Source organism: Emydura macquarii, unplaced genomic scaffold (genome assembly GCF_026122565.2).
Source record: "Emydura macquarii macquarii isolate MOO-44397 ecotype Brisbane River unplaced genomic scaffold, CSIRO-AGI_Emac_v2 contig_2417, whole genome shotgun sequence".
In the NCBI taxonomy this organism is placed as follows: domain Eukaryota; kingdom Metazoa; phylum Chordata; order Testudines; family Chelidae; genus Emydura; species Emydura macquarii.
In genome coordinates this window covers 2368137-2394894 of record NW_027132554.1, presented here as the reverse complement: position 1 = coordinate 2394894, position 26758 = coordinate 2368137, and the positions used below count along the sequence as shown (strand labels likewise).

The 26758-nt window shown below is 58.0% G+C and overlaps 1 protein-coding gene across 2 annotated transcripts; it reads right to left on the bottom strand.

Moving 5' to 3' along the window:
- Window positions 1–353: 353 nt before the first annotated feature.
- Window positions 354–25880, bottom strand: ALAD (aminolevulinate dehydratase). 2 transcript variants are annotated; one of them, XM_067561531.1, is made up of 12 exons: window positions 24700–25880; window positions 14036–14182; window positions 11944–11994; window positions 10183–10279; window positions 9403–9538; window positions 8641–8724; window positions 8195–8283; window positions 7831–7886; window positions 5777–5864; window positions 4527–4613; window positions 3657–3786; window positions 354–2487 (listed from the first exon to the last, which is right to left on the bottom strand). In XM_067561531.1, the coding sequence occupies exons 2-12, from the start codon at window positions 14146–14148 to the stop codon at window positions 2420–2422; spliced, it is 999 nt and encodes a 332-aa protein (XP_067417632.1). In that variant the 5' UTR covers window positions 14149–14182; window positions 24700–25880; the 3' UTR covers window positions 354–2419. The 2 variants fall into 2 exon arrangements, with proteins under 2 accessions (XP_067417632.1, XP_067417633.1); XM_067561532.1 differs by lacking the exon at window positions 24700–25880 and adding an exon at window positions 15856–16371.
- Window positions 25881–26758: the final 878 nt, after the last annotated feature.

Sequence of the window (26758 nt, the reverse complement as noted above, 5' to 3'; positions counted from 1 at the left end):
AGTGACTTACTTTCCTCGGCTATTGGACAGCCCCGTACACCTGCACCCTGCTTAGTCCTCCAGCTTACACCGTGAAATGTGATCAGCACAGACCCCTAAACTCCACGGCAGGATCCCCCCAGGCCTAAATATACCTTCATCCCCCACACCCACAAGATCCAGCACCTCCAGGGGGGAGAGCCCCCCACCGCACCGGACAAGCTGTGGGGCAGTGGCCATGTGGCACTAAAAGTAGCCAACTCCCAGAATTACTTAGGAAGTGTAATCAGTGACCAATGCTGTTTTGGTGGGGCTGTTATGTGTGACCAATGCTGTTATGGGGAACATAGCGACTGAGTGCCTCAACCCACCCCACTGAATTTCCCTTACAACAATGGGGCAGGGGGCCCGAAATGGCAGCTTCTTTCCTAGGACACGCTCCTTTCCCCTCCCCAGGGCACCACTGCTCCGCTTACCAGCTGTTCTTGCCCCTTGCCCTCTCCTTCTAACCAGGGGTGGCCTCCTCTTCCTCCTAGTTGCTCAGGGTTCTGAAGAAGAGATTTACTGAGACCATCCAGGGGAGGAGAGATTCCTAAGGCAAACCACACCAACTCTGACAGCAGCACAGGCACCTGACCCGTGTTTCTTTGCCATCTTTAAGCTCATCAGAGGACAGGCCTGTCCTCTGCTTGGAAAGGACACAACCTGTCAAGCTAACAGGAGGAGGGCTGACAGACTGATGCTTTCTGAGTCAAGACCGTACCTTCTGAGTGGGACCGCCTCCAGGGAAGGTCAAAGATCCGCTCACATTAGCACAGCTTCTTCTACAGATGATTCAGGACATTTTTAGCTCTTCTCCACCCCAAAAATCATGGCAATACAGAGTAAAATTAAATCCCTCTGTGTTACCCAAAGGAGAGTGCTAGCCACGCCAAGAAGTTGCAGCCGAGTCCCCCACATCCCATTCCTTATAAATAACTTCAAGTTGCTCTGGTTGTAGACTTTTTTCTTTTTTAATTTTCAACTGAACTCACCCCAGCTCACTGAAGAATATCTGCTAATACTAACACAGCAGAGTAGCTCTAGCAAGTGATCTAAAACATCCAGACTTCATTTAATAGGATGACCAACTGAAGAATTAAAATACTCAGCCAGTACTGACACCACTGCAGACTGGTAGTATGAAGTCATTTTGAAGTGGGCACTGGACACCGGAGCCGGTATGACGACTTTCGCTGCCTGGTTCTGCCTGCTGCCACGCTGAGTGTGAAACCCAGCACAGGAACAGGTAGTGGGTTAAAAACTTTCACTGGAATTTTAAAAATAGGGAAACATTTCTAGTGCTCTTGGTTTTTCGAGAAAGATTATTTTGACAACACTTCTGTGTAACCATCGCTTTAGGGCCAGAGCGGAACTGAGATTTGACTGAGCCAGTGTGAGCGCTAGGAGCTGGGCTTCTAGGTGCTCAGAGCTAAAAGAACCCATCGTGATGTTCAACAGAATATGCAATGGCCTGTTTGCAGTCAGGACATTATAATTCTGAAGCCCTCAAGGTCACGGCCTAGCCTCAGACACCCTGTCGCCCTAGGGACAGCAGGGCCACAGTTCAGAACCAGGCCAACATTGTTGCTTCCATGCAATAACAGGTTTAAGGCACATGTGCTTGTGGAGGGGGAACCCTCCTCCCTCAGGCATCCTGGGGTATTTCTCCATATTAAAAGGTTTGAAATAGCAACGTGTTCACAAGGGGAAAGTGTCAGAGTGAGCGCAGCGACTGGCTGACCAGAGGGAAGTCCTGCCTGCCTCTGGGCATTCATTGCTGCTTCCACCTTTGGGAACAAGACAGCGTTTCTGTGCAGAAAGCCCAAGGAGATGAGAGCAGAGCTCGACTGCAGGTTTACCCTGTTGTAGGCTGTGCAAAGGAATTATTTCACTAGTGTACTGCAGGGAGAACATCTGCTGTGAATGCTTGAGACCCTCCCCACCCTGATCGTTGTGCAGGTGAACTCCCTCATGTCAGCCCTCCGCGGTTTTACTAACACCCAGGCGAGAGGGTGCTTCCTTTACGAGGAATCTCATAAAAATTGCCCCGCTGCTGTTCCGCAGCGACACAGGAAAATAACCCATTCCGTGAAGAAGATGCCTCCAAGGTGGGTTGCTGGGGAGATCAGTTCTGGTCCTAAGGCATTTTGTTTCCATGGAGGGTCTCAGCATTAAGCCAGTTCTAAAAGAACACTTAAAATCGCTTTCCTTTGGCTTCTCTGGGCTAAAGGCAGCCCTAGCGTAGGCAGGTGCAGCACCCCTGCAGCCAGTGGCGCTGGACATGCTTACGCCGGATCATCCCTGTATTTCTAAGGCCTCATAAAAATCCTCATTTTGCATTTTAGTCCTTTCCCATCCTTGCAGGTTTCCTTCGGCGGGGTGCCTTCATTCAGGCAATTCAGGCCTGTTCCTCCTTCAGCCACTGCAGGAGCTGGGGCACGTAGTAGGTGATGATGATGTCAGCTCCTGGAATGCACCAGCACGGAACATGTGAGGAGCTGCTAGACACAGCTAGTATCAAGCCACGCTCCACAAAGGGAGGCAGTCCCACTCCCAGCCCTGCAGTCACAGCCCACGGACCCAGCCAGCCCCTGGTGACTAACATGCAGCCTGCAGGCTGGGTCGGTGCCTCAGGAAAGTCTGTCTGGCCAATGTGACATTCAACTTCTCCAGGAGCTCAGCTCTTTCTCTCAGTCTCTAGAGACCTCCTGGCTGCTGAGACCCTTCTAGACATGCACGGGGAGTGACCAACGCAGGGCTTCCTGCCTCAGTCGACAGACAGCCGGAAACAATGATTCTGAGCCACGAACTCCCACGTCCCCTCGCCACCGTGGGCAGCTAACAGTGCCTCAGCCCATGGGCCAACATTCAAATCCAGAATCTGACCCTCTCCCCTGGGAGTCGGGCACCTCTGCTCTGGCATATTCCTTAACAAGCACCAACCAGTGGGAAATTCCTGTAGGAGCCGGACCAAAGACCACAGCCCGGTGTCGTGATGAGATTGCGGGAGGACTGGGGTGATTCCACGGAGTCACAGTGGGACTGGAGCCGGGCTCCTTGTGCCTTAGATATGGCTCTAAAACAGGAACCAGGCAGGCAAAGGGCTGCTGAGCTTGGGCTGTTTTCCCCCAGGAAGATACATTCAGAAATAAGCCCTGCTTGTCCCTTTCATCCAAGGGACTCCCTGTACTTTGTCCCTGGGGAAGCAGGAGACCCCACTGCTTGAGGAGGAGCCGGGAGATGCAGCAACTCGCCCAAGGTCACCCAGAGCTGGAGCAGAACCCAGGAGTCCTGGCTCCCAGACTCCCGCTGTAACCGCACTGTTACCTAGGAAACCAGAGAGAACCCTGGCTGGATTGTTCCTGAACCCACGGGAAAAAACAGGCGGCGAGGGGCAGTGCTACTGTGCTATTGTGAAAGGGTTGAGAGAGCTCCACCAGGCCTGGCTCTGCGTTCCAGGGTCGGCCTCCAGCCCGCAATGGCCAGGACGGGTCCCAGAGTCGTGGGCGACTGCCAGGGTTCAGGCTGTCACCCCACAGCAGCTGACCCAGAGGGGACGAGAACTCAGGGCCCAGGTGCCCCAGCGGCTTGGAGCCTCACTGGTCACGATGCTGACCCTGTCCAACCGCACTCACCTGCTCGCCTGAACCCGGACATCACCTCCATGACGGCAGCCTTTAGGTTGAAGGCCCCTGCCTGTGCTCCGTGCCACAGCATGGCAAACTCCCCCGACACGTGGTAAACAGCCAGCGGGTGGGTGGGATGCTGAAAACAGCAGCAGGAAGGTCAGCGAGAGAACCCTGGCCCCCGAGCTGCACGGCCCAGCCCCTCCCAGCTCGGCATGGCTGGCAGCGAAGCGAAGCGAAGCAGGTTGTTCTGTGGCCAGCGACTCTCCAGGCTTTGGGCGTGACAGAGGGAGCAGTGTCTGCAGTGTGCCCTTAGCAACCCCACCCACAAGGCCAGGATCTCGGGGGGACGGCAGATGCCACCAATTCATGGGCCACTTGCTGGTGTCTGAACGGCGAGGGTTAGAAACACACAGCTCCAGTAACTGGGAGGAGTCAGGGCAGAGCTTTCAAGCAGCAAGGCAGCCGCATCCCAAGGGGATGCTAACGAAGCCTAGGGGTCTGATCAGCCCCCCATTATCCCAACCAGAGCAAGCCGCCTCCCCCAACGCACTGTATTGGTGGGAGCCACAGCAGCATGCCCAGGGGCCGCCCAGTGCCAAGGAGACTCTCCCTAGGGGAAATCATCTGGACTGTGACCCAGGGTCTGGGGCTGCGCTGCAGCTTGTACACACTGCTGCACGCCCTGCCTGTGCTTGCCCGGGGCCTGGAGCAGAGGCTGAGCCGTGGAAGCTCAGGGCCTTTTCTGCCCTTTGCTAGGCCCAGGGGACTGTCCCCTTTGGTTTCAGACTCCTGGAATAGCCCATTGTCACTCTGCAGCTGCCCACTCTGTGCCCCATCTCCAGCGCCCGTGGCTGCCAACAGGGAGGCGGGGCTCACTTTGGCCTTGACGTCTCTCACGAGGTCGAGGTAGGGCATCCCCGGCTTCACCATCAGCACGTCTGCTCCCTCCCGCACATCCCGGTCCTGCAAGGAGAGAACACAGCAGGGGCCTGTGAGAGCAGCACAGGGATGGGGGGGGGCAGGGGAGGAGACTCCTGGGAGATCAGCCCAGGTCCTGGCCACTGGGGGGGGAAGTCCCTTCCAGGGAGAGTTCGGTCTTCCTAGCCCCCTTTGTGCCCCACACAGTCCTAGCAACAAACAGAGCCCAGCTGTGGGGCAGGCGGCCAGGAGCCATCCTGTGGGAGGGGGGCGAGGGGCAGCGGGTGATCCCCCAGTCTGTGTGATGTGAAAGGGCTGACACCAGACCTGGGTTTCAAGGGCTCTGCTGAAGAGATAGATCGTAGGGGCCGGTGCGTTTGGCCAGGCCAGCTGCCATGTTAGACCCACAACATCCCCTCCCCTGCCCGACAGGACTGGTCTTGGCTCAGCCCAGTCACTGCTCCATGTGACTGACAGACGTAAGCCATAGCAAGCTGGGCTAGAGGGGCCTCTGGCTACTGGGCCACTGCCAGCCCTGGGATCTCTGGGCAGGCAGGGGCTGAAGAGGGAGACGGGGAAGCCATGCTCAGCACTCCTTGCCAGAGGATGGGTTCGCCCGGGAAGGGCGGACGTACGTGGAGATCGTGGCTGGGGACACAGAGCAGCAGCAATGTGCGCAAGGCCAACGGGATGGGAAGCGCAGTCACACCCGAAATTGACAGCTCCCAACAACATCCTCCCCTGCCCTGAATCCTTGGACCACATGCCAAAGAAAGCTGGGAGAGGCTCGGCAGTGCTGGCACTGATGAGCTGGGCAATGCTGGGGTTAGCGTGTCCCCAGCTGGCTGCAGGAACTCCTCCACTGTTCCAGGCCAGTGCCAAGCCGGCTGCTCCACCTCGTGGCACAGGGCTGAACCCACCACCTTGGGCCTGCTTCCCCAGGCCTTGATCTGCTGGGGCGACCCTAGTCCAGGTCAGCGTGGGGTCTAATCCGCTGCCCAGGCTGTCCCAGGGCAGGTACAACAGGCCTGGGGCCCTGAGGATCTGCTACACCGTGACGCCCATTGCCTCCCCACAAATCCCCGGATCGCAGCCAGCTCCTTGCACGTAGCCATGCTGGGATTCTCTCTGCTGCCGGGAATTGCTGCGTCCAGGGCGGTCGGGCCATGGAAGCCTGGCTGGTGCCTGCTGCGGGCAGGCTCACTCACCACAGCTCGCAGGGCCAGGCCCCGGGCGCCCGGGGGAAGCTGGTAACATCGTCGGTCTCCGAACGCAGGTTTGGACAGTGCAGCATCTCTGGTAACACAAAGGAGACACCAGGCAGTAAAACAACAGCGTCTGGCTTCAGAGAATGCTCAGGATCCAGCAGCTCCCTCCTGCGAGAACCTGGGCATCAGGGCAATCCCCTCACAGGGGAAAGGAGGTGCCTTAGCAAAATCCCATCTTTCTCCCAATCCAGGAGGCAGCAGCTTGCTTAGCCCACCCCCAAGATCCACACGAACCCACCAGTGGGAACGCTGCCCCACAGTGAGGCCTGGCAGCCTGTGACAAAGGGGGAATTTTGGAAATATTTTGATGACTCCTATGTGTGCCTCAGTTTCCCTCATATTTTGCAAGGCTGCCCAGTTGAGGAGCACTGTTTGCTCGCAGGGCAGGCTAAGAGACACAGTGGGTCTGAATGTCACCTGGCTCCTGTCTGGGCCCGGATGGGCCATTAACAAGGACTGGCCTGGGACAATGGCAAATCCAATCACCAGGACATTGACACCTAGCGGGGAGATGATTTCCCCACCTCACCTGGGAACTGACAAGTCAGATGGAGACAGACAGACCGCTTGAACAATGCAGTCACTACCGTCTGGCTCGCTGGCTTCTGGGCTAACCAGAATGGTCTGTGCCAGCAGTTCCCAACCCTTTCAGGTGTGCAGACCCCTTCTCAACCTCCAAACATTTCGTGGACCACCACATGCTGCTAGTTTTATTTGAAATTGTGCATTTCCTTGGTGAGGATGTTGTTATTTTTCTTTTCCATGGACCCCCTGTGGTAGCCTCGCGGACCACCAGGGGTCTGCAGACCATAGGCTGGGAACCGCTGATCTATGCTTTAACCTTCAGTTCCCTGTGCCGGCCTTCCTAGGCTGGCCTATGCTGTATTCCAGCCAGCTAATAAACCCGACTGATTTGATGCCACTGTTTGCGATCTGGTCTACATGACAGATCGATATTGGTGTAACTACAGCGTGCCCTGAGTGACGTAGTCATACTGACCTAACCCCCAGAGCAGACAGCACTAAGTCGCCTCTCGGGGAGACGAATTAACTAAGCCGACGGGAGAGAGAGCGTCTTCGTCGAAGCACTGAAGCTGCACCGATGCAGCATTTTTCATGCAGACTCGCCCCGAGTGTCCCTGCAAACGCTTGGGGTGCATTAATCCCTGCAGAGCGGAAACGTCTCTGCCACAAGGCTGTCTCCACTGGACTCGCCGGGCCGAGCTCCCGGTGTGCAGCAGCAGGGCTGAAGGCCCAGAGGTCCCGTCTAAGGAGGCAGTGAGGCCGTGGGGCTTACCCTGGAGGCAGAGTGGGAGCCCTGGTGACTGGCACACTGACGGGGGTCCTCCTAGACCCCATCCCAAAGCTGGGAGCACAGCACTGATGATCCTGTGTATCTGTGACACAACCCCCACCCCCAGTGAGCACACAGCCCATCACCCCTGCCCCTCCCACACCTAAGGTCTGCAGTAAGTTAGTTCAGATCCCACCTCTCCCCTCTTTTCTGAGCCAGGGCCCAGCCCGTGCAATGGACCTGCCAGCCCAGCGAGCTGGGTCAAGCCCCAGCACTCCCTCTCTAGGGCGACAAGGGCTGTGTGCAATGCTCCCCCTCCTGTCCCGTGTGGCCCTGAGAAGCAGCTGGCAGGGCTGAGAGCTCGGACAAGCAGCCGAGACGAAGGCGGGTGGGAGCAGAAGTCCTCTCCAGGCTTGGTGGGAGGGACAGTGGCTCTCTGCAGTTATATTCTGGCCACAGATGATCCCTGTGTGGGAGCCAACATTCACCTGCCCTCCCCTGGAGAAGGAGAAACCTCCCTCATTTTACAAACAGGGAAACTGAGGCACAGAGCTCAGCATAAGTTAGTGAGCGTCCCAGACGTTGGGAGTTCTACGTTTGAATTGCTCGGAGCCGTAGGCCAAGCACGAGTCCTTCGGGGCCACGCTGGGAGCCCGGCCAACACACTGCTCACGCTCCCCCCGCCCCGGGAGAAACTCACCTGAAAGGGCCATAGAAACAGGATGCAAACTTGGCGCTGTAGCTCATCATGGAGACCTGCAGGGGTGGGATTGACACAGCAGGGTGGTTACAGGGGAGTTCCAGCCCAGCCCGGGGCTGGGGGAGAATTCTCTGTGCAGTCCCCTTGTACTACGTTTTCCAACCCCCAGCCGGGAACCTTGGCGTCACCTTCCCATCCACACCCGCTAGGGCCTGGGAACCCCTCCCTGGGGCACCACGGAAACCACCACCGAACCCCCGGGCCTACCACTGTGGAAAGCCGGGATCTCTCTTCCCCGCAGGCTCTGCGCCACACCAGCGCCCCTCCCTCCAGCACCCCGAGCACGCGTGCCTTCCCTGCCCACCTTGTTGCCCATGTCATTGGAGATCAAAGCCTCTTTTATGGCTGCGATGCGTCCATCCATCATGTCCGAGGGGGCCACGATGTGGCATCCTGCAGGGAGAGATCACAGATGCTGAGGGACTGCGAGGAGCAGGACCCATCCCTGCAGGCGCTCACGGGCTGGGTAGGGGATGACGATGACTCAAAACTGAAGTCCCAACAGCCAGAAGGGCCCCTGCGCCACGGCTCCGCCTGGCTGGAGAGAGCACGCCAGATGCTGCTGGAGGAGGGGAGCAATTGGTTCAGACACCCCAGTGCCCCCCAGGCTGTACGCAGAGCTGCAGAGATGGAGGGGCCGGCGGCTGCCGCAGCCCTCAGCCCTGCACAGACCCGTTCCTGGGGCAGCCGGCACGGCAGGGTGAAGCTGGGGCAGCCAGCAGGACCCAGTGGCTGCTGGGAACCTCTCACCTGCCCTGGCGTAGGCTAGCGACACTTCGGCCAGCCGCTGGCAGCTGGCCTCATTGTGGATGGAGCCGTCCTTCCGCAGGATGCCTGCAAGGCAAGTCCAGGGGTTAGACGGGGAGCCCAGCCCACACCAGCCTGAACTGCCCGGTGCCCCTCGCCCCGGGACAGGAGCCCCGTCCAGGCCAGACCGCACACCACACCCAGCTCGAGGGGGGTGACTGGGCCAGGGGAGCAGGTTCCTGGGACGACTGAACTCTGCTGGGGGTTCACAGCAGCCTGGGGATGGAGGCAAAGCAGCCGGTTAGAAGGCCAAGGGCCTGCTGCCTGGAGACGGCACGTACATCCCAGCCGCCGTGGGAGCAGGGTTAGGACAGAGGAGAGGGGGCTGCAGGGAACAACTCATCCAGCAGGATGGCAGCAGGCGTGAGGTGACGGGAGCGGCCGGCCATGCATCACCCAGTCACTGCAGCCTTTGCTCTAACTCTGCCTCCGCCCCTAGAACCTCGAACGTCCCTGGCAGGCTGGCCTCCACGCTCGCGGCCCTGGCCCAGCTGGCACATGGCCCTACGGTCAGTGCAGACTGGCCGGGCACATCCCCAGCGAAGAGCCCATCAGCTGAGCACACCCCGCTCGTCTCATGGCCATCGATGAGGGCAGAGGAGCAGCTGGCTGGTGGCAGTGGCTGGCTGGTGGCAGTGGCTGGCTGGCTGGTGGCAGTGGCTGGCTGGTGGCAGTGGCTGCCCGCCCACCCGCCCTGGTGCTCACCGCAGTGCCCGTGAGAGGTGTAGGGGCACAGGCAGACGTCGCAGGCGATCAGCAGCTCCACGAAGGAGGAGCGGATCTTCTTTATGGCCTGGATGGCCGGGGTGTCTTCGGAGTCGGCAGCTGAGCCTCTTTCATCCTGCGTGGGGAAGAGATGCTCCCTGGTAAGGACTCACCTCTCTGCAGGGTCCCCTCACCCAGCCCCGACGCACAGACCCCGCAGGGGCAGAATGGCGCAGCTGAGGGCGTAGGAAACAGAGGGTCCCGCATCCAGTTGAAGCTGGAGCCTGGAAAAGGCTCTGGGAGCATTTGGAACAGCACGGGATCAGGATGTGGATTCACATCTCATCCAAACCACAGCAGCTCCCCCAGCCCCACACGGGGGTCAGCAATGACTGTCGGAGAGCGCGTCCCCTGCTGAGCCATCCACCCCGCTCCCCACAGCACAGTGCTGCCCCGGGGGGCTGGACTGCCTGAGGGACTGTATCCCCTGCTGAGCCACCCACACCTCGCCCTGCAGTGCAGCACCCTCGCACCACGCTGGGCCCTGGGGTCAGAGCACTCCCCAGCCCCCACAGTGCACGCTCCACGGGGGTCTCCCAGCCGAGGGTTGGGCTCTCGCTGCCCTGCTTAGCTGACAAGATCTGACCAGTCAGAGCCCAAGGGGCTCAGAGAAGAAGTGAAAATGCAGCTGCAGGACAAAGCCTGCGACTATGACACCCCCAGCCCCTCGGTCCTACCTGTGCAGCTGCATTAACCCCCGGAACCCTTCGCCCCACCAACCTTGGCCAGGCTCGTGGGGACGCCGAAGATCAGCACGCACTTCAGCCCCTTGTCCACCAGGGGGCGGAGCAACCCCTCCAGCTTGTTGACTCCATACCTAGAAGAGGAACAGGTCTGGGGGTGGCGCTGCAGGGACCCCCCCCAATCAGCCGGGCTCTGGGCTACTGGGCTGGGCACTGAGGAGCAGGCTGGCTACCCAGAGGCAGCCAGGGTGACAGACCAGTGTCCCTGGGCAGGGCCATTCCCGGGTAGCAGCTGTCAAGCAGCAGGGACCCCCAAGAAGCAGCCCCCCACATGCCAGGTCCCCACCGCCCCGGGAAGGCCTGTGCAGGCACCGCAGGGGACGGGGCCTCTCCCCACGGCCCGGCAGCCTGTCCCCGGCCGGCCTTGCCCCCAGCACAGGGAGAGCTGCAAGCGTCTCCCTCCCTCCCTGCCCACAGGGCCCCAGAAGGCTGCAGGGCAGCACAGGGGAATGCAGGCTGCTCAGAGCCGACTCTCCCACGCTTCTCCCTCCGCCCCATCCGAGAGGTTTGCCCCTTTCGCGGGCACGGCCATTCCTGCCCTGGCTGAGTGCTGTTGCCTAGAGGTGCTGTGACTGGGGGGGGGCCTGTTGTGTCCCAGGTGAATGCTCAGTGCCCCCCACCCCGCACCGTCCTGGCCAGGGGAGAGGGCCCATACTTAGTGACTTTTACAGCTGTTTGCTTGGCCCCATCCCTGCTTCTGAACCGGGGCAGGGCAGGTCTCAGTCCCAGGCAGTCAAGAGCTTTGCAGGCAGCTGAGCACTTAGCGAGAGCAGATGCCGCTGGAGATCCTGGGAGCAGCATGGGAGGAGCAACCTGGGGCCTTATCTGGGGTCCCCAGGGCAGGAGGCGAGGCTGGCTTTCTATCTGTTGCCTGGGCTGAGCCCAGGGTCCCCGATAGGCTGATCCGGGCCCAGTCTCCCCAGCAGGACCGGGGAGCAGACTGCCTTTGGATACACCATTATCTCAGCAGTCGTTACGAGGCCCTGCCCAGCTCACGTTTGTGGCTCAGCTCCGCACAGCTTGGGCTCTGGAGGCAGGACCAGCGGTGCCAGGAAATGCATGGGGTGGGAGGCCAGCCCCCAGCTGGGCGTCTATGGGAGTCACCGCACCACGGAGGGGAGATCGCAGAGGGTCTCCCTCCGCCCTGACAGCCAGCGGGACCAATTCCCCAAGCCCAGCAGCGTCACTGCTGGCAGGGAGGGCCCGGCAGAAGGCACTGTCCTTGTTCAGACCCAGCTCCTGCCACCTGGGGCTCCCAGACGTAAACGGGCGGAGATTTTATTCTAAAAACCCCTCCTCCACAACTGCCACCCAGCCCCAGCTCCCGCTTCTCGGCCACACGGGTCATGGGAGCCCGACCACAGCCCTGCTGCCAACAGAGGCAGCTTCCCAGCACGGTTGCTGGTAGCTCGGCGAGATCCAGGGCCAATGTCCTCCACGGAAAGAGCAGCCCTCAAAGGGGACCCCTGCTGCTGCCGGCATTCACGGGTGCAGCCTGGGAATTGCAGGTGGCTGCCCCACAGTGCCTCAGCAGGCACTACACGGGGAGGAGTATTCTCAGTTTGCCCCCCTCTGTCCCACAGCTCCTGGGGGGTGAGTGCAGCTCCCAGAATCCCTCAGGCTGCTTCCCGCCCCCCCAACAGCCCGGAACTGGGCAGTCCCTTGAGCTACGGACACGGCAGGGAGCATTGCCGGCCCGTGGAGCACGGCTAGCGCAGGGATCTCCACGGACTCCTACCTGGCTTGTCCGGGGAGGCTGGCGATGGGCTCCACCGCGTCAGGGCTGTCTCTGGAGAGTCAAACAGAGCGAAGAGCCAGTGAGAGGTCGGCTCTCCGAGAGCGAGGCCGTGAGCAGGGAGAGCCGTGGCCCAGACCCCTCGGCTAACGTGGGCTGTGTGTGACGCCAGGCAGCCGAGCGAGCAAGCCAGAGATCGGGCTCAGTCACTGGCTGCCAGGCAGCCTCCCTTCGCCCTGGCAACCTGGGGGCGACTGCGAGCAGCAGGAACAGGCCTTCAACCCCCTTGCCCCTCTCCAGGCCCAGAGCGAGACTCTGCAATGAGCGGCAGCGTCCTGCCTCTGGGGAAGGGCAGCTTAGGTCTCTGTGTGGCAGCTAGGACACGGGGAGCCCACCCGAGAGCAGAGCACGCCACACACAGCCGCGGGGGAAGGCAGGTTCCAGAGGGAGCGCCCCGCCTTTTTAGGGGCCGAAGTCTCAACTTCCCGGAGTCTCACGCTGCTCCTGGGGGGATGGAGGCGGAAGCCCCGACCCCGGCTCTCCTGCGGGTGGCCGCACACGCTGCATTTCCCTGGCGGCTGGCGGGGCCAGCAAGCGTCTTTCCAAAGTGCCACGCCAAGAGTCGCCGCAGTGGGCAGAGACCTGTGGCTGCCCCAGTCTGGGACCCTGCCACCAGTGCTGTGACAGAGGATCACTGGCCTGGGGTCCTGCCACCGTAGGCAGAGAACGTGGCTGGCAAGGACAGCCCAGCCCAGAGCAACGAGGCCAGGTTTGCCCCGAGCTCCAGAGGCCGTGGCAGGTGCCACGCAAGAAGGGCTCAGAATGAAGCCAGCTCATAGCCTGGTGAACCAGCCAAGAGACCGATTCCACGGGGCTCAATGATCTCCTTCAAACCCAGCACGCTCAGGAGGGGACGCACAGCTCCATGTCCGCCAGCATCCCAAGGCCATGGAGCCTGAGGTCAGAGATGCCCGAGGGCCTCAGACACCACCCAAGCTGTGCAGTGCATGCGGACTGGCTCCGCCGCCCACGCACCGACGCCTCAGCTCAGACCCTGGCCATTGCTCAGAAGATTAGTAAACAGTCCAGGGAAGACAGCAGGCCGGTCACAGAGGAAAAGCTGATTCAGGTACAGGGAAGGGCTGCAATGCTCAGCTTTCCCCCGTGGACAGAGGTTACTAACGGGTGACTATGCCCATGGCTACTTCCGCAGCGAAGGGAATTCAGAGCAGCAGGGTGGGAGGGGGCAGAAATCTGCCCTGCCCCTCCCCACCCAGTTAGGACAGCGCTGCACTGTCGGAAGAAGGTGAAGCAAATAAGGTGAAAGACAAAATAACAACCTTGCTTTTAACCCAACCAGACTAGAAGGCAAATAAGAAAGAATGTGAGTGAAAGCACCAGGTTAAACTGGCCCCCCCAGAGCAAGTTAAAGTTTTGCCTTCCTGTAAGGAGAGGAGATACCTAAGGGACCAGATTCAAGCAGGAGTTGCTGTAGTGACCCAGCAGCTGGGAGGGAGAGGAGAAAAGCGACCCCCCAAAAGGGAACATGACCCTGTGTCGGAGTGGGTGGTGTCAGGGGAGGACCCTGCATTTATCATTAACCCTACCAAGGAGGAGGAGGGCGGAGGGGCAGAGCAAGTTCTATGGGCCTGTAGAAGTACGGTCATGGGAGAGGAAGCCCAGCTGGCATGAAGGGCTGGGATTTTAAGCTTGCCTGTTTGACCCAGTAAACCCATCGCATCGCCTGGACTCTGGACCATTGCTTTCTGGGAACAGAGAAGAGGGTGGTGGAGCCCTAACATGCACAAATGATGGCGCTCCTGGAGGAGCACACGCCTCCAAAGCCACAGCATCCGTCCCTGCCAGAGGGACCATGGCTCTGCTCAGGATGTCAGCTCCCTGCTCCTAGGTGGGTGGCCTGCAGACTCTGGTGTCGCACACTAGCAGGGAGCCTTTGCCCCTTGGCATGACTTCCTCTGGAGCAAGGAAGCTGCTCCACGGAGCTCTATCTGCACATTCCCCCCGAGATCTCCTCACGCCCACCCAGCTAGGAGCACAGATTCAGGCGAGGCCTGCGGCTCCAGACCTCACTTACGTGACAAAGATGGGGTAGATGAGGTTTGAGGCATCGAAGGCCGTGGCCGAGGTCTGCCAGGAGCGCAGCACAGGGTGGAAGTAGCCGCTGTGGAGCAGAGACTGTGCCTGCATCCTGGAAACTCAGCAACGGGCCAGCAAAGACAGCCTGAAACACACAAGGAGAAATAGCAAGTTAGAGGCTGCATCCCAGGGACTACACGTTAAGGGTCACTAGGGCATGTAAGAACGTGTGTATGGACAGGGGACTCAGGCTTTTCCAGGCCATGTGCCGTGTGGCTGTGTTTGGGGCAAACCACATGACAAAGGAACATAAAAGGCAGCTGCACCATCCCCATCTTGTCTTCATTCCTGCTTCCTAAAACCCTACCTCTGGATCAGCTCATCTACAACCGGAGCTGTGAAACAAAGGACGGAGACCCGTCCGCCAGAGGGACGGTACAACTCTGCAAACGCCACAATTCTGCTGACAATCTGATATGTGTCACTTGTATGTGTCTGATTGCTTTGACCATGTAACATCTCTCCTCATTTGTTTCATAGAATCATAGAATCATAGAATATTAGAGTTGGAAGGGACCTCAGGAGGTATCTAGTCCAACCACCTGCTCAAAGCAGGAGTAACCTCAGCTATATCATCCCAGCCAGGGCTTTGTCAACACAGCTTAAAAACCTCTAAGGATGGAATTCCACCACCTCCCTAGGTAACCCATTCCAGTGCTTCACCACCCTCCTAGTAAAAACTTTTTCCTAATGTCCAACCTAGACCTCCCCCACTGCAACTTGAGACCGTTGGTCCTTGTTCTGTCATCTGCCACCACCGAGAACAGCCTTTTGCCCCATCCTCCCTGGAACCCCCTTTCAGGTAGTTAAAGGCCGCACACACCACCCTCACTCTGAGGTCTCTTTTGCAGACTAAACAAGCCCAGTTCCCTCAGCCTCTCCTCATAAGTCCTGTGCTCCAGCCCCCTCATCATTTTTGTTGCACCTCCGCTGCACTCTCTCCAACTTGTCCACATCCTTTTTGTAGTGGGGGGCCCAAAACTGGACACAATATTCTAAATGCGGCCTCACCAATGCCGAATAGTTTGGGAATAATCACTTCCCGTGACCTGCTGGCAATGCCCCTCCTAATGCAGCCCAATATGCCATTAGCCTTCTTGACAACCAGGGCACACTGCTGACTCAGGAACATCCAGCTTTTTATCCACCGTTACCCCCAGGTCCTTTTCTGCAGAGCTGCTGCCCAGTTCGTCAGTCCCCAGTCTATAGCTGTGCAAAGGATTCTTCCTTCCTAAGTGGAGGACTCTGCACTTATCCTTGTTGAACACCATTAGATTTCTTTTGGCCCAATCCTCCAGTTTGTTTAGGTCACTTGTATGTGTCCCTGACCTTTGACCATGGTATCTATCACTCCTCATTTGTTTCGTCCGCAAACTCTCTTTCCTTTTATAATAAACCTTTAGTTTTAGTTACTAAAGGATTGGCTGGCAGCGTGGTATTTTGGGTAAGATCCAAACTCTCATTGATCTGGTACTGTGGTTGACCCTTTGGGCTCAGGAGAACATTTTGGCAAAGGGAAGAGTTTTCAATAACTTATCTTTTTACTGGGCCTAGTGGCTGACTGGGAGTTACAGACTGAAACGCAGTAAAGGGGGCTGTGTATTTTTTTTGTTTTAGCTTCTTGATAACCAGTGTGGGGAATCAGAAGCGCTGTTTGTAACTGGTTGGGAAATCAAACTGCAGTGTTCGCCACCAGTCTGGGAGAATCCGCTCTCCTCTTGCCGCCTGCCCTGATCTTTATATTGTCAGGTGGGCTACCTCGGCATGGACAGGTCACAAGTCAGACTTCTGTCGTGCAGATTACGTTCTCCCCATGGCCACCTGGCTTCTCTCCTGCAGCAATCACAACAGCATTTCAGCAGCTGATCTCCTACAAACTGCTCGAGCTGCAGATCATGCAGACGCAGTGCGGGAGGCAGAACACGGTTCTATCGAGCGCTACAGGCCCGCGAGAGCAGGCTGCCAACGCCCAGCGATGACTGAAAGGGGAAGTAAAAAGCACAAGAATCGGAACAGCAATATTATGGTCCGGTATCTGGCAAGCCCTCAAAGCTAGACAGCAACCCCCTGGGAATCCCTGTCCCCAGGTTCTCAGGCAGATAAACCATCAGTGCCTAATCCTGCTGTCCATCCTCACATTCTCACAGGTCACTTGGTCTCGCAGCGCTTCCTGCTCCGAGCCCAGGGCGGGCACTGCCCATCCCAGAGCCCCGCCAGCGGGGTTACCGGGCCCGCTATTCGCAAGGGCTGCAATTGTATCGGGGAGAAAAAACAGGAGCACCCCCCGCAAGCAGACACAGGGATACTGCCGCCTGGACAGTCCCACTGGAAGAGGAGGCTCGGAATGGGAGTCAGGAGAGGACGGCTGCACTGTCCCTGGCAGCAGCGCAGGGACGGCCATCAGGCTGGTTTGCTCAGAGCGGCGTCAGAGGCAGCCGCCGGCTCTGCACAGCTATCCGACCGGCAGGCCCCACATCCCGTCTCACACCATCACCGCCACGGTGGGAACCCCCCCGACTCAGTCCCCAGCACACGTCCATTAACCCAACACGGGACACGGAGCCGCACTGCTCCAGGGAACGGCTGTATCCTTTGCAATCCTCGGCCCCAGGGGAGCCCCGAGATGCAGCCCGGAGGAGCCTGCCAGTGTCCAGCGGTGCCCAGGCCAGCCCTCAAGCTCCAGGGTGACCCTGCTCAAGCCCTCACAAGCCTCAACCTCCCAGCAGAGCCACAGCAGGCAGCTGTGCACAAAGGACTTTCTGCTGCCAGTCAGCGTCATCTCTAGAGTCACAGCGTTTCCAGCACCCAGGGCAACACAGAGCCTCGGGACGTGCCAGGAACACAAGGACTGAGCTTGTGCTAGGACAGGCTGGAGCCCAGCCAGTAACACAAAGCAGCCAGAGAGACAGACACTGACAGTGAAATCTATCACCCACCAGGCCAGTATCTGAGAGCCTTCCTCAGAAGATCAGCAGCAACTGCCAAGTCCCTGGTGGACCTCGAGGATTTCATTTTCAGGGCTGACCCTTTGCTCAGGGGCAGGGATTTTGCTTCTGATCCAGGAGTTAGAAAAGACCGGCCCAGCCAGCGTGGCCATGCCAGGCCAACACAAGATCGTGCCCTACACCAAGCGCTTGGCCCTTTCCAGCAGAATGACCCAGACCTCTTCTTTGATCGCGGGGGTGGGTATCTTTCCTGATACTCGGATTAATTCCTCGCACAAGGGTGAGCAGGAGCCGACTAGCCCCTATCTACTGAGACACGTGTTCAGGAGGTCAGGTCCTAGTCATGATTATTCTGTGCTCCACCCACCATCTATTGTCTCCAGCTCTGGCTAGACCACGACGTAGGGTTGTGTTGCTGGGCTGTGGCCTCCTCCAGAATTCTAGTCCAAAGCAATCGTACCCTGGCAGGTGCTAAACCAGCTGAGTTACAGCCTGGACTGCAAGCTCTGAGCGGCCCCTAGCACAACGGGCTCCAATCCCAGGCTGGGCCTGCTAGCCAGTCCCCCTACACAAATACAACAGCCCGTGTCCCTCCTTTGCTGACAGCAGCAGCAGCAAAGCACTAAATGACAACGTAGAACATGGCAATGAAGCTCTCCAGGTAAGGACCCAAGACGCCAGTCTGCAAGTTGTTGTGCTGCATGGAGAGGCAATCAGACACTCCCTGGAGCAGCTCTCACAGCCGCAGGATCCTGCCCGCCCTGCGGAAAGCCAGACAGTAACGCTCAGCGACATTGCCAGGTCATGCGGGGCACAGCTTGCTGACACAGGAAGCCGTCCCGTCAGATCTACTCATCAACAGAGAGTGAGAGAATCGTAGGGGAGCTTGGAGCCAGGAGCTATGCTGCACTCCAGTTCTGCCTGGTGAGGGCTGGGATACGGGACGCAGCAGCTCAGCACAGGCAGCTTTGGAGAATGTAATCAGCAGGGTGCAACGGGAGCTTTTAATAATTCCTCCCTGGGCAGGAAAAGGCTGGAGGTGCCAGAGAGACAAGAGGGGGCAGAGACCTTGGAAAAGCCAGGTGAGCAGCCGATCTAAGGTCTTAGCTTAGAGAAACAACCTCTCCTGGAGCAGGGGCCCCAAAGACGACAGGGGAGAGAGAACAACAGGGACTGGCTGGGTGCTATTGTCAATGTCTGTATTTAGGCCCTGTCAAGGATAGTAGGTGAGCAGGCTCTGTTGCATGGGAAACGCTGGCCCTTCACTCGCAGAGGTCACCGCAGCTGTCAGCCAAAGCTGTGATGATAAAGTCACTCATGTGAAGCAGACACTCAGGCGGATGGCGCCTGGGGAGAGATGGGGTCTGAGCAGTAGGCCAGACGCCAGATTCCCACACACTTAGCAGCGAGCAATCCAGCTCCACTTCCTCTCTCTATGGAAGATTCAGTCCGATTACCACGACTGCCTGGGATGTGGGGCAAAAGCCTGGGGGCTGCAGTTCCCCACCACACCACAGCGAGAGCGCCCACCATGAGAGGAGCAGAGAGGTACTGACACAGGCAGCATGACACAGAGCTGACCAATGCTGGACCCAGGGGCTGTGGGGAAGGGCTGGACGAGCGCATGGGGCAAAGCAGCACGGGGCAGAGCACACGCAGTAAGACAGGGCACAGACCCCCCGTCTGGGGATTATTCCAGGGTCCACGTCCACGCAGCTCAAAGAACCTCGACATCAAATGGCCCAGGGGAGCTAGCGTACAGGACGAAGGCTACCAGGCAGGATGGTGGGAGCTCCTTGGGGCTTCCTGGGGTATCAGAACTGTCACTGCATTCTGAGCAGCAGCATGACCCCCCCGTCCCCCAGGGCTCGGGCTGGCAGACAGCTTCCATCACCACGCTCTGATCCTCCCCCAAACCTCCAACCAGAGCATCAGCTCCGACCCCACGAGGGCTTTCGGCAGGGTTGGGTCCATGCCTGCCCTCTACCTCCAGCACTCTGCCGCTCTCTACATGTCGTGTGATGAGAGCGGCTCTGGCTCAGTCACAAGATACAGGCTGGTTGCCGGCACCACCGGGTGAGGATCTGCCCTGCATTACACAGGAAGTCAGACTGGACTATCCAAAGCACCCTTCTGCTCTTAACATGTCCGGATCTATAATGGGCCAAAGGGAAAAGACTGCATCCCCCATTCAGAGCCATGCTCCGGCATTCAGATTTGTCTCTATTTTTGGCTGAAAAGGTGTGTCACAAGTGCAGCCAAGGGCAGATGACCAGATCCCTCCAGCAGCAGGCCCACACCAAGGCTAACAGCCTGCCACTTACTGCTTTAGCTCACATGGTCGGGGCCTAGGTTCGGTCCTGCTCTGTATCCTGCCAGGACTCATTTCATGGCCTCTCTGCAGAGCTCCCTGGAGAGCGTGTGGTTAATCTGAGACGTTGTGGGGGTGCGTCTCACTCATTCTAACTTTCAAAACAGACACTTCAGCACAACTTCAGGATGAATCCTTCACAGCCAAGAGGGAGATTCCAGCTCAGGCTGGAATAGTTCAAGAGCCTGCAGCCAGCAGGGCCATCGTTAGCCCCGGTGCATTCAGAGGTGAAGCTAACCCGACTGTTACACCGCAGCATCCAAGTAAGAGATTCTCAGGGAAGGGAAGCTACCTGAGTCCCCTTTAACTGCAACACACGTTTGCAAGAACAGCCTGGTTCTGCCCCCTGGCAGCAGGGAGGAGAGTCAGACACAAATGCCTGCGACTCTGCCCTGCAGTACATTAGGAAAGCATCCTACAGGGCCGTTACCACTGGAGGAAAGCTGCCTATTCAGCAAGCCTGACTTCTGCAGGCTGAGGGATCGTAATAACTGGGCCTACACATTTACCTAATTGTAAACTCAGCTGTGAGATGCCTCTGATGGTCAGAAGCTGGGACTGGACAACAGGGGATGGATCACTCGATAATTGCCCTGTTCTGTTCATTCCCTCTGAAGCACCTGGCCACTGTGGGAAGACGGGATCATTGATCTGATCCAATAGGGCTGCTCTCCTTAAAAGTTCATAAAGCATCACAATAACCTACAACAACAAACACTGATAGGAAAAGGCACGAAAGTGAGATTGAATGAGTCCAATGGAAAGGCCAACTGATAGAACTCAAGGGCTGTGCTGAGATCATGCCTGGCAAAGTGCATGTGGGATTGGAAGTCAATGGACCAAAACTGGTTTGTTGAAAATTAGGCCTACTTGGTGACCACATAATAAGGGGATCGACTATTCCACCACCACTCCCTTTTCAGGTCATTAAAAAGAAACCTTTTCGGGGAAAATGAAGAAAAAGAAAACTCAACCCCTGCTAACCGAAAGCAGGGGAAAGAACGAGCTTTACCGCCACGGCTGCCAGCCCCACCGTCTCCTGGGACCCACCATAACACCACTAGGCCTAACCCCGAGAAATCTCCTGATCAGACCAGGCCAGACAAAAAGGGACCCAGCTGATTCCGTCAACTCCCCTGGCTCTGGCTAAATCCCAACCACCACCGGGGATGTGAGACTTTGTGTGTGTCCCCCCCCCATGTGTCCTTTTCTTTCCCCATCTTATTTCATCTCTTTCCTAGCCCTCTCCTATTTCCTTTTGTTTAATCAGAGTCTGGTTTAGCAAACCAAGATTGCATATTTTGCAACACTGCTGTAAGCCTGTGCCCGGAAAGGCCAATGAAAGCAATCCCCTAAGCAGCTTGACGCTGGTGCAAGGTGCCAGTTCTCACAATGGCCATTGAGACCACGTGCCATGCCTGTGTTTTTCTGGCAGGGAGGCTGCAAACAAATGAAAGTCAGCACCAGACACAGGAACTGCATTTTTAAACTCTCTGCTGTTCTGTTCTGTTCTCAACTCCCCCCGAGTGTGGCAGGAAGCGGCTCCTACTCTTCTCTTGTCAGTGCCAAACAGCATGGGGCTAGGTGGTGGTGTGCTGCAGAGCATGCCATCATCCAGATAAGCTTTAACTCTAGCACCCTCTCCATTCAGAGCAGGGAGAGAGCCCCTGGTATTTCACTTGTATTTCACTGGCCAGGACCCCAGTGTTAGCTTCAGCCCACATCATTACATCCTGTCCCAGTTTCCAATAGAAACTGGATTCTCCCTTCATTTGCTGTCCTAAGCCAGTATGGAACGTGGCTGTCAAACAGCCCCTTGTTCCACCCCAGGGACAGCTGGGTAGGAGATTCCCGTGCGTTAGAGTGAGCAATCCAGCTCCATCATGTGCATGCCTGTAGAGGGGAGACACAGTAGAGCACTTTGGGAAGGAGGCACTACAGAAGTGCTACAAATGGAAGGTATTCTGACAGAGCATAGGTGTGGGGGTGGGGAATCGTGGAGTCACTTGGTGCATACACTAACAGAGGTAATAGCTAGCTGAGAGGGGAGAAGCTGGGTGCCTGTGGAAGGATACCATGTCACGAGATCATTGACTCTCTCATAAGCCTCAAGGAAAGGAGGGCTGCAGATCCACAATACCATCCATTTGAGGCAAAGGTACTGTTGCCAGGACGTGAACATTTTACCAGGCACCTGCTAGCCAAGAGACAAGGGTGGGTCTATGCTAGAAGTGCTGCAGCTGCGCCACTGCAGCGTGCCTGGTGAAGATGCTCTATCTATCTGCCGACAGGAGAGAGCTCTCCGGTCAGCATAATTAAACCACCTCCGTGAGAGGCGGTAGCTATGTCCGCAGAAGAGCTGTCCACACCCATGCTTAGGTGGGTGCAACTTACGTCACTCGTTGGGAAGCTTATCACACCTCTGAGCGACATAAGTTACACCGACACAAATGGCAGTGTGTACCAGCCCTAAACCTACAAGCCAGGGAGATACAAATTCAAGGGGAACAGGGACTCCACCAGCAAAACCCAAGGACAGCCCATCTTGGGGAAGGGCCCTGCCCCTGCCACCCCAGCATGGAAAGACCAGGGGCTCTGCTTTTCATACCAGCCTCGGCTAGATGCTGTTAGGAGGAAGGAGTTTTCTGAGTGTCTCCCTACCCCAGAGCCTCTGACTGCTGCAAGAATGGAGTGCCTCTCCCACTGTCTTTGTCAGCTTGATTTATGGGTTCTTCTTCCCACCAAGACCAGTGTCTGCCTCTCCCTTGCCCAAAGCTTTCCTCAGAAGCAGCATGAAATTGACAGGATTGTTAACCTGAAACTGACCAGTCTTGTCACTTCCACTAGCCTGCTGCAGCTTTGGAAAGGCCTTAGCATAGGCAAAGGCGCAGACTCAGGCACACCACACTGCACTGGTCTAGATTAGAGCCACGTGGTTCAAATGTTTGCAGAAATTGAGAGCCGAGGCCTCACACCCCCTAGGGAAAACTTCTCACTCTCACAGATCCAGGCCCTGCTCACTGGGCTGTTCAATCAACTGGGCAGACACCCAGGAGAGCTTGTGGGGGATCGGACGGTGCCCGTCCATGCTGCTGGCTTCAATCAAGGGCACGCGCATGTACACCAAGGAGGAGTCTGTTCTGGAGAAAGGTTTACTGTCTCTGGCATTCCTAAGGCACTGTGAGCATGGCACCACAGCACTGCAGGGAGCGTACATTAGGGCATAAGCCTGTTGTGCAAATCATCCCTGGGAGCTGTTTTTACCTAACCCATTTTAGTGAATACGCCTGTTCTTTAAAGTCACCTGAACGCTCTGTCCTCATTGACTGTTACCGGACAGTTATGAGGAGTGATTAAGCAGGGAGGGACTGAACCTAACTGTGCTCAGGCCACAATAGCATGCTACCCTGTTCCAGCTGTTCCAGATGGAGCAGCGAGATACCACTTTGCTCTGGGTAATCTATGCAAAGAGTGACAGTGCAAACACATTTAAATTACGCGTGCTAGAGATAACCATCCCCCACCATGCACACTTCTTGTGGTAGGAGTGAGCTGGAAGGAATTGGCTGGGCAATCATTATGAGAAGAACAGATGTCTTTATCTGCAGCAGAGATACCAACTGCCCAAGAGATCAGGTTAGTCAAGGAGCAACCGATTTCCCTGGGCCACGAGGCAGCTGCTGGTGCCCTGGGAGAACAGGGTTGAATGCTGGAATGTTGTGCTCTCCTTTGCCACTGATGTAAAAATGATTTAGCATTTGTGTCCACTGAGTGCCCAGCACACAATAGGGCATCACACGCTCCACCCTTCCCTGCAGGGTGAAGAGGCTCTCTGTTCACAGCTAATGACAGGCAAAAGTCCTGCAAGGACAGAACCAGCCGTTCATTCCCAGTAACTCTAGTCCCACAGGATAAGGAAGAGAGCAGCTGAGGGCAGCTCAACAGAAGGAGAAGGGTGGGGGATGGGAAGCGGACAGGACCCCAGTCAGGAGACCCAGGCTTGTTCCAGCTGAACTGAATCACAGATCCACTTACAGGTGAAAATGCTGCATAAATCTAAAGCCAGGCCAGGCGAGACAGCTTCCCAGCCCCCTACATACAAAGCAGGATTAGCAGTGCCAGAGGATGTTAATTACTTACAAGAAAAATCTGCTGCTTTTCTAAACTAAAAAACCCACCGAGTTTGTCCAGTACATTCCTGACCCTGGGTCTGCCTTGGCTGGTGAAGCTTCGGTAAATTCTGTTGCAATTTCCACCCAAATGCTAACAAATATTAACTGGTGCAGCCTTGTACCCGATGACCCCTTCTAGCTGGGAGTTACTTCATAGTACGGCTGGTGCCCTCAGCTCTGGGAACTGACAACGCCTAGACAGCGCTTGTGGAGGACACAGCCATCCTTGTCTGTGGGCCCTGCACACAGGCGATGTCACAGGCTGACACAGGGCCACACACTGGCAGTGGTTCTCCGACTGAGCGGCCTGTTCTGGCAGCAGCCTGGCGGAGCCCACTGGAAAACTACGATTCGCGGGCTTTAAATGGGGACATGCCAACTGGTCAAGGAGCACGCCCCGCTTGCGGCAGCAGGTCACAGGGGAAGCAAGAGGGGGACCTGGACTTGGTTTCAGGCTCTTCGTGAGCCCACACAGGCACCCGCAGGCCGGCTGGTCCCCTGCAGCGCGAGGCGCCAGCTGCCACCTGCCCACCGCCGGGCTGGCAAATAGCCAGAGGGGGAGAAAACGAGCTGCTGCCTCCTACCGCCCGCACCCTCTGCTCGGCCGGACTGCAGGCCCGGGGCCCAGCACAGGCACGGCGGGCAGGAGCCAGACCCTGCCCCGCCACAGCGGAGGAGGGCGCAGACCGCGAACAGCAGCTCAGGCCTGGCCGCTCCTTCCCCCCCGCCGGGGAAGGCCCAGACCCCCCGCCCGCCCGCTCCCCGCCTCTGGCCCGGGTCCGGCCCCCCAGCGGCTGGCTCAGCACCGCCCACGGCTCGGCCTCGGGGCTGGCACCGGGAGAGCTCGCAGGGCCCGGCCCGGCCCGGCCCGGCTGCGGGGGAAGGCGGCGAGCTCCGGGCCGAGCGGAGCCGGGCCGAGCCAAGCCGGGAGCCGGGCTCGTCGCGCTGCTCCCACAGCCCGGTGCAGAGGCCCGCGGGGCTCCGGGCGGCTGGCGCCAGCGACACACACGCGGCCCCTCGGCACCGCCCCGCCCGGCTCCTGCCCAGCGCCGCGCATGGGGCCCCCCCGCCCGCAGCCCAGCGGCTCCGCGCCCCCCGGCCGTGCCCGGCTCACCTGGCCTCCCTCGCCGCCGCCGCCGCGCTGTCCCGACTCCGCCCGCCCAACCCGCCGAACCACGCCCAGCGGGGTCGGGCTCCGCCCCGTGCAGCCCAGCCCGGCCCGGCCCTGCCCTCCGCGGGCTCGGCCCGGCGCCCTCCTGCGGGACTGCCGCGCCCGGCTGCTGCCCGTGCACCCCGAGCCGTCCCCGCCCCTGACCGAAACGGGTCTCAAGGACAGGCCAGGAGCTGGGTTTGCAGGTCCAGGTTTCCTGCCTCCCACTCTCCCCGCCTGGCCGGGCGCCGGGCCATTCCGCCCGCTCTGGCTACGCCAAGGCCCAGGGCCCTGGGCTCCCCGCAGCCCTGCCAGTGCCTGCGTGCCGCTGCCAGGCTGTTAGATTTCCATCCACCTGCCGAGGATCACACTTAGGTATCGGGCTCCTAACCCCTTCCCCAGCGTCCGCTCCAGCGGCTGAGGCACCTTATGCGTGTGGCTGCAGTAATAAGCAAAAGCAACTTGGTTTTGCTCACCGAATTGCAGAGATGGTATTCTGCTGTTCACGGCCTTGCTGGGCGAGGAGCCGCCCAGAGACAGGGCTCGGTCTCAGGTCTAGCTAGGGACTTGGCGGTGATGCACTTAGCAGCTGCAATGAAACTTCAGTAACCTATTGACAGCTGAAAAGCAGATTGTAGATTTAGTTCCAGTCGGGTACTGAGGGGGGCACCAGCCGGGCCCTCGGAGCACCAGCCGGGCCCTCGGAGTAGCAGCCACCCCCCGTCACAGGCAGCCAGGGCCCTGCGGCCACACCAACTGTAGTATCGGTAACTAGGACCTATCAGAATTTGAGACGTTCCAGACCTAGGTCCCAAAGTCTGATTGGTATGACACCAGCAGCCGTGGGCTTCCATTGCAGGGGAGCAAGCGTTCTCCTGGCCCCTCTGCTGGGCACAATGAGGGAGCCTTGGGGACAAGAGCCTGGCATGCTCCCACTGCCACCGGGCAGCCCGGGGGCATCTGACTGCCCGTCACTCCTGCTCCCAGCCGCACCCAACGCCCCCACACCGAGGGGGGGATATGCGGGACAGCAGGAAACAGGCCCGCAGACTCCCTCCCCACCCGCAGGGCGCTGCTGCCAATGGAGGGGAAGTGGGGGAGAGCAGGGAACGGGCCCATGGGGAGCTGCTGCAGATGGGGGTAAGGGGAGGCACAAATGAAAGTATTGGCCCCTTGACCCATGCTACGCCACCGTTTAGTTCTGTGCTACTTCTGAAGAAGAAAGGAAGCCTTGGAGTGAGACAATGGCATCATAGCACCTTCCATGAGTGCAGAATACACTGTGAGTGCAGGTCAAGGGTGTCTTCTATTGCTGCTAGAAGCATGCCCTGTGTAACCCTTACCTGGCACATGTCAGGTGTAGGGGCAGATCTACTCCTGCTGCAATAAGTCTCCTCGTTCCATTTACACACTTCAGCCCAAATGTTTGTATTAAACCCAAAGTTACTTTACATGCTCAGTATGCCAGCGGTTAGAGAACCAGAGGCTGGTTTAGCGAGTTGGTAAAGTCAAGAGCTGGAGAATTTCCAGGGGAGTGTGGCAATGGCCTGAGGCCCCACTGGCAGTCCGGGCCCCACTGTGCTAGGAGCTATAGAAACACACCTGGAAAGACTGCTGCCGCCTTCCACGCACCAACGCATTCATAGTCTTTTCTCTCCTCAAAATTCTACTCTCAGCAGCAACGGGAAAGCAGTGCAGGGGAGGAGCCAGTATTGACCTCTTCTTCCCTGGGAATTCAGCACAGCATGTATTTGGGTTTGGATCACAGAAGTGAGCTGAAGATCCTCAGCTGGAGGCTGTCCCTGTGCAGTAGTTCGCTGGTGGACCGCAGATCAGAAGTTAAACTGATGGCCCACTTGCTCTGAACCAGAAGGGCAAACACAGCTTGCACAGTGATTTGAGGCAAGGCCCAGGATGGGGCTTTTCATAGGAGCTTTTCCTTTGGGAAGGGAAGGAGCACTCAAGGAAAGTTAGCTTCACGCAGTCTCTCTGTAACTAGCTTGTAACTGATTACCACTCTGCA

Bases quoted from the DNA above. Each gene is read 5' to 3' on its own strand.
- ALAD (XM_067561531.1), bottom strand. From the start codon at position 14,148: ATGCAGGCACAGTCTCTGCTCCACAGCGGCTACTTCCACCCTGTGCTG. The intron at 9,539-10,182 runs GTTGGTGGGGCG...TTCCCCACGCAG, and splicing joins TCCCCACGAGCCTGGCCAAG to GATGAAAGAGGCTCAGCTGC. The intron at 8,725-9,402 runs GTGAGCACCAGG...CTTGCCTTGCAG, and splicing joins CACCTCTCACGGGCACTGCG to GCATCCTGCGGAAGGACGGC.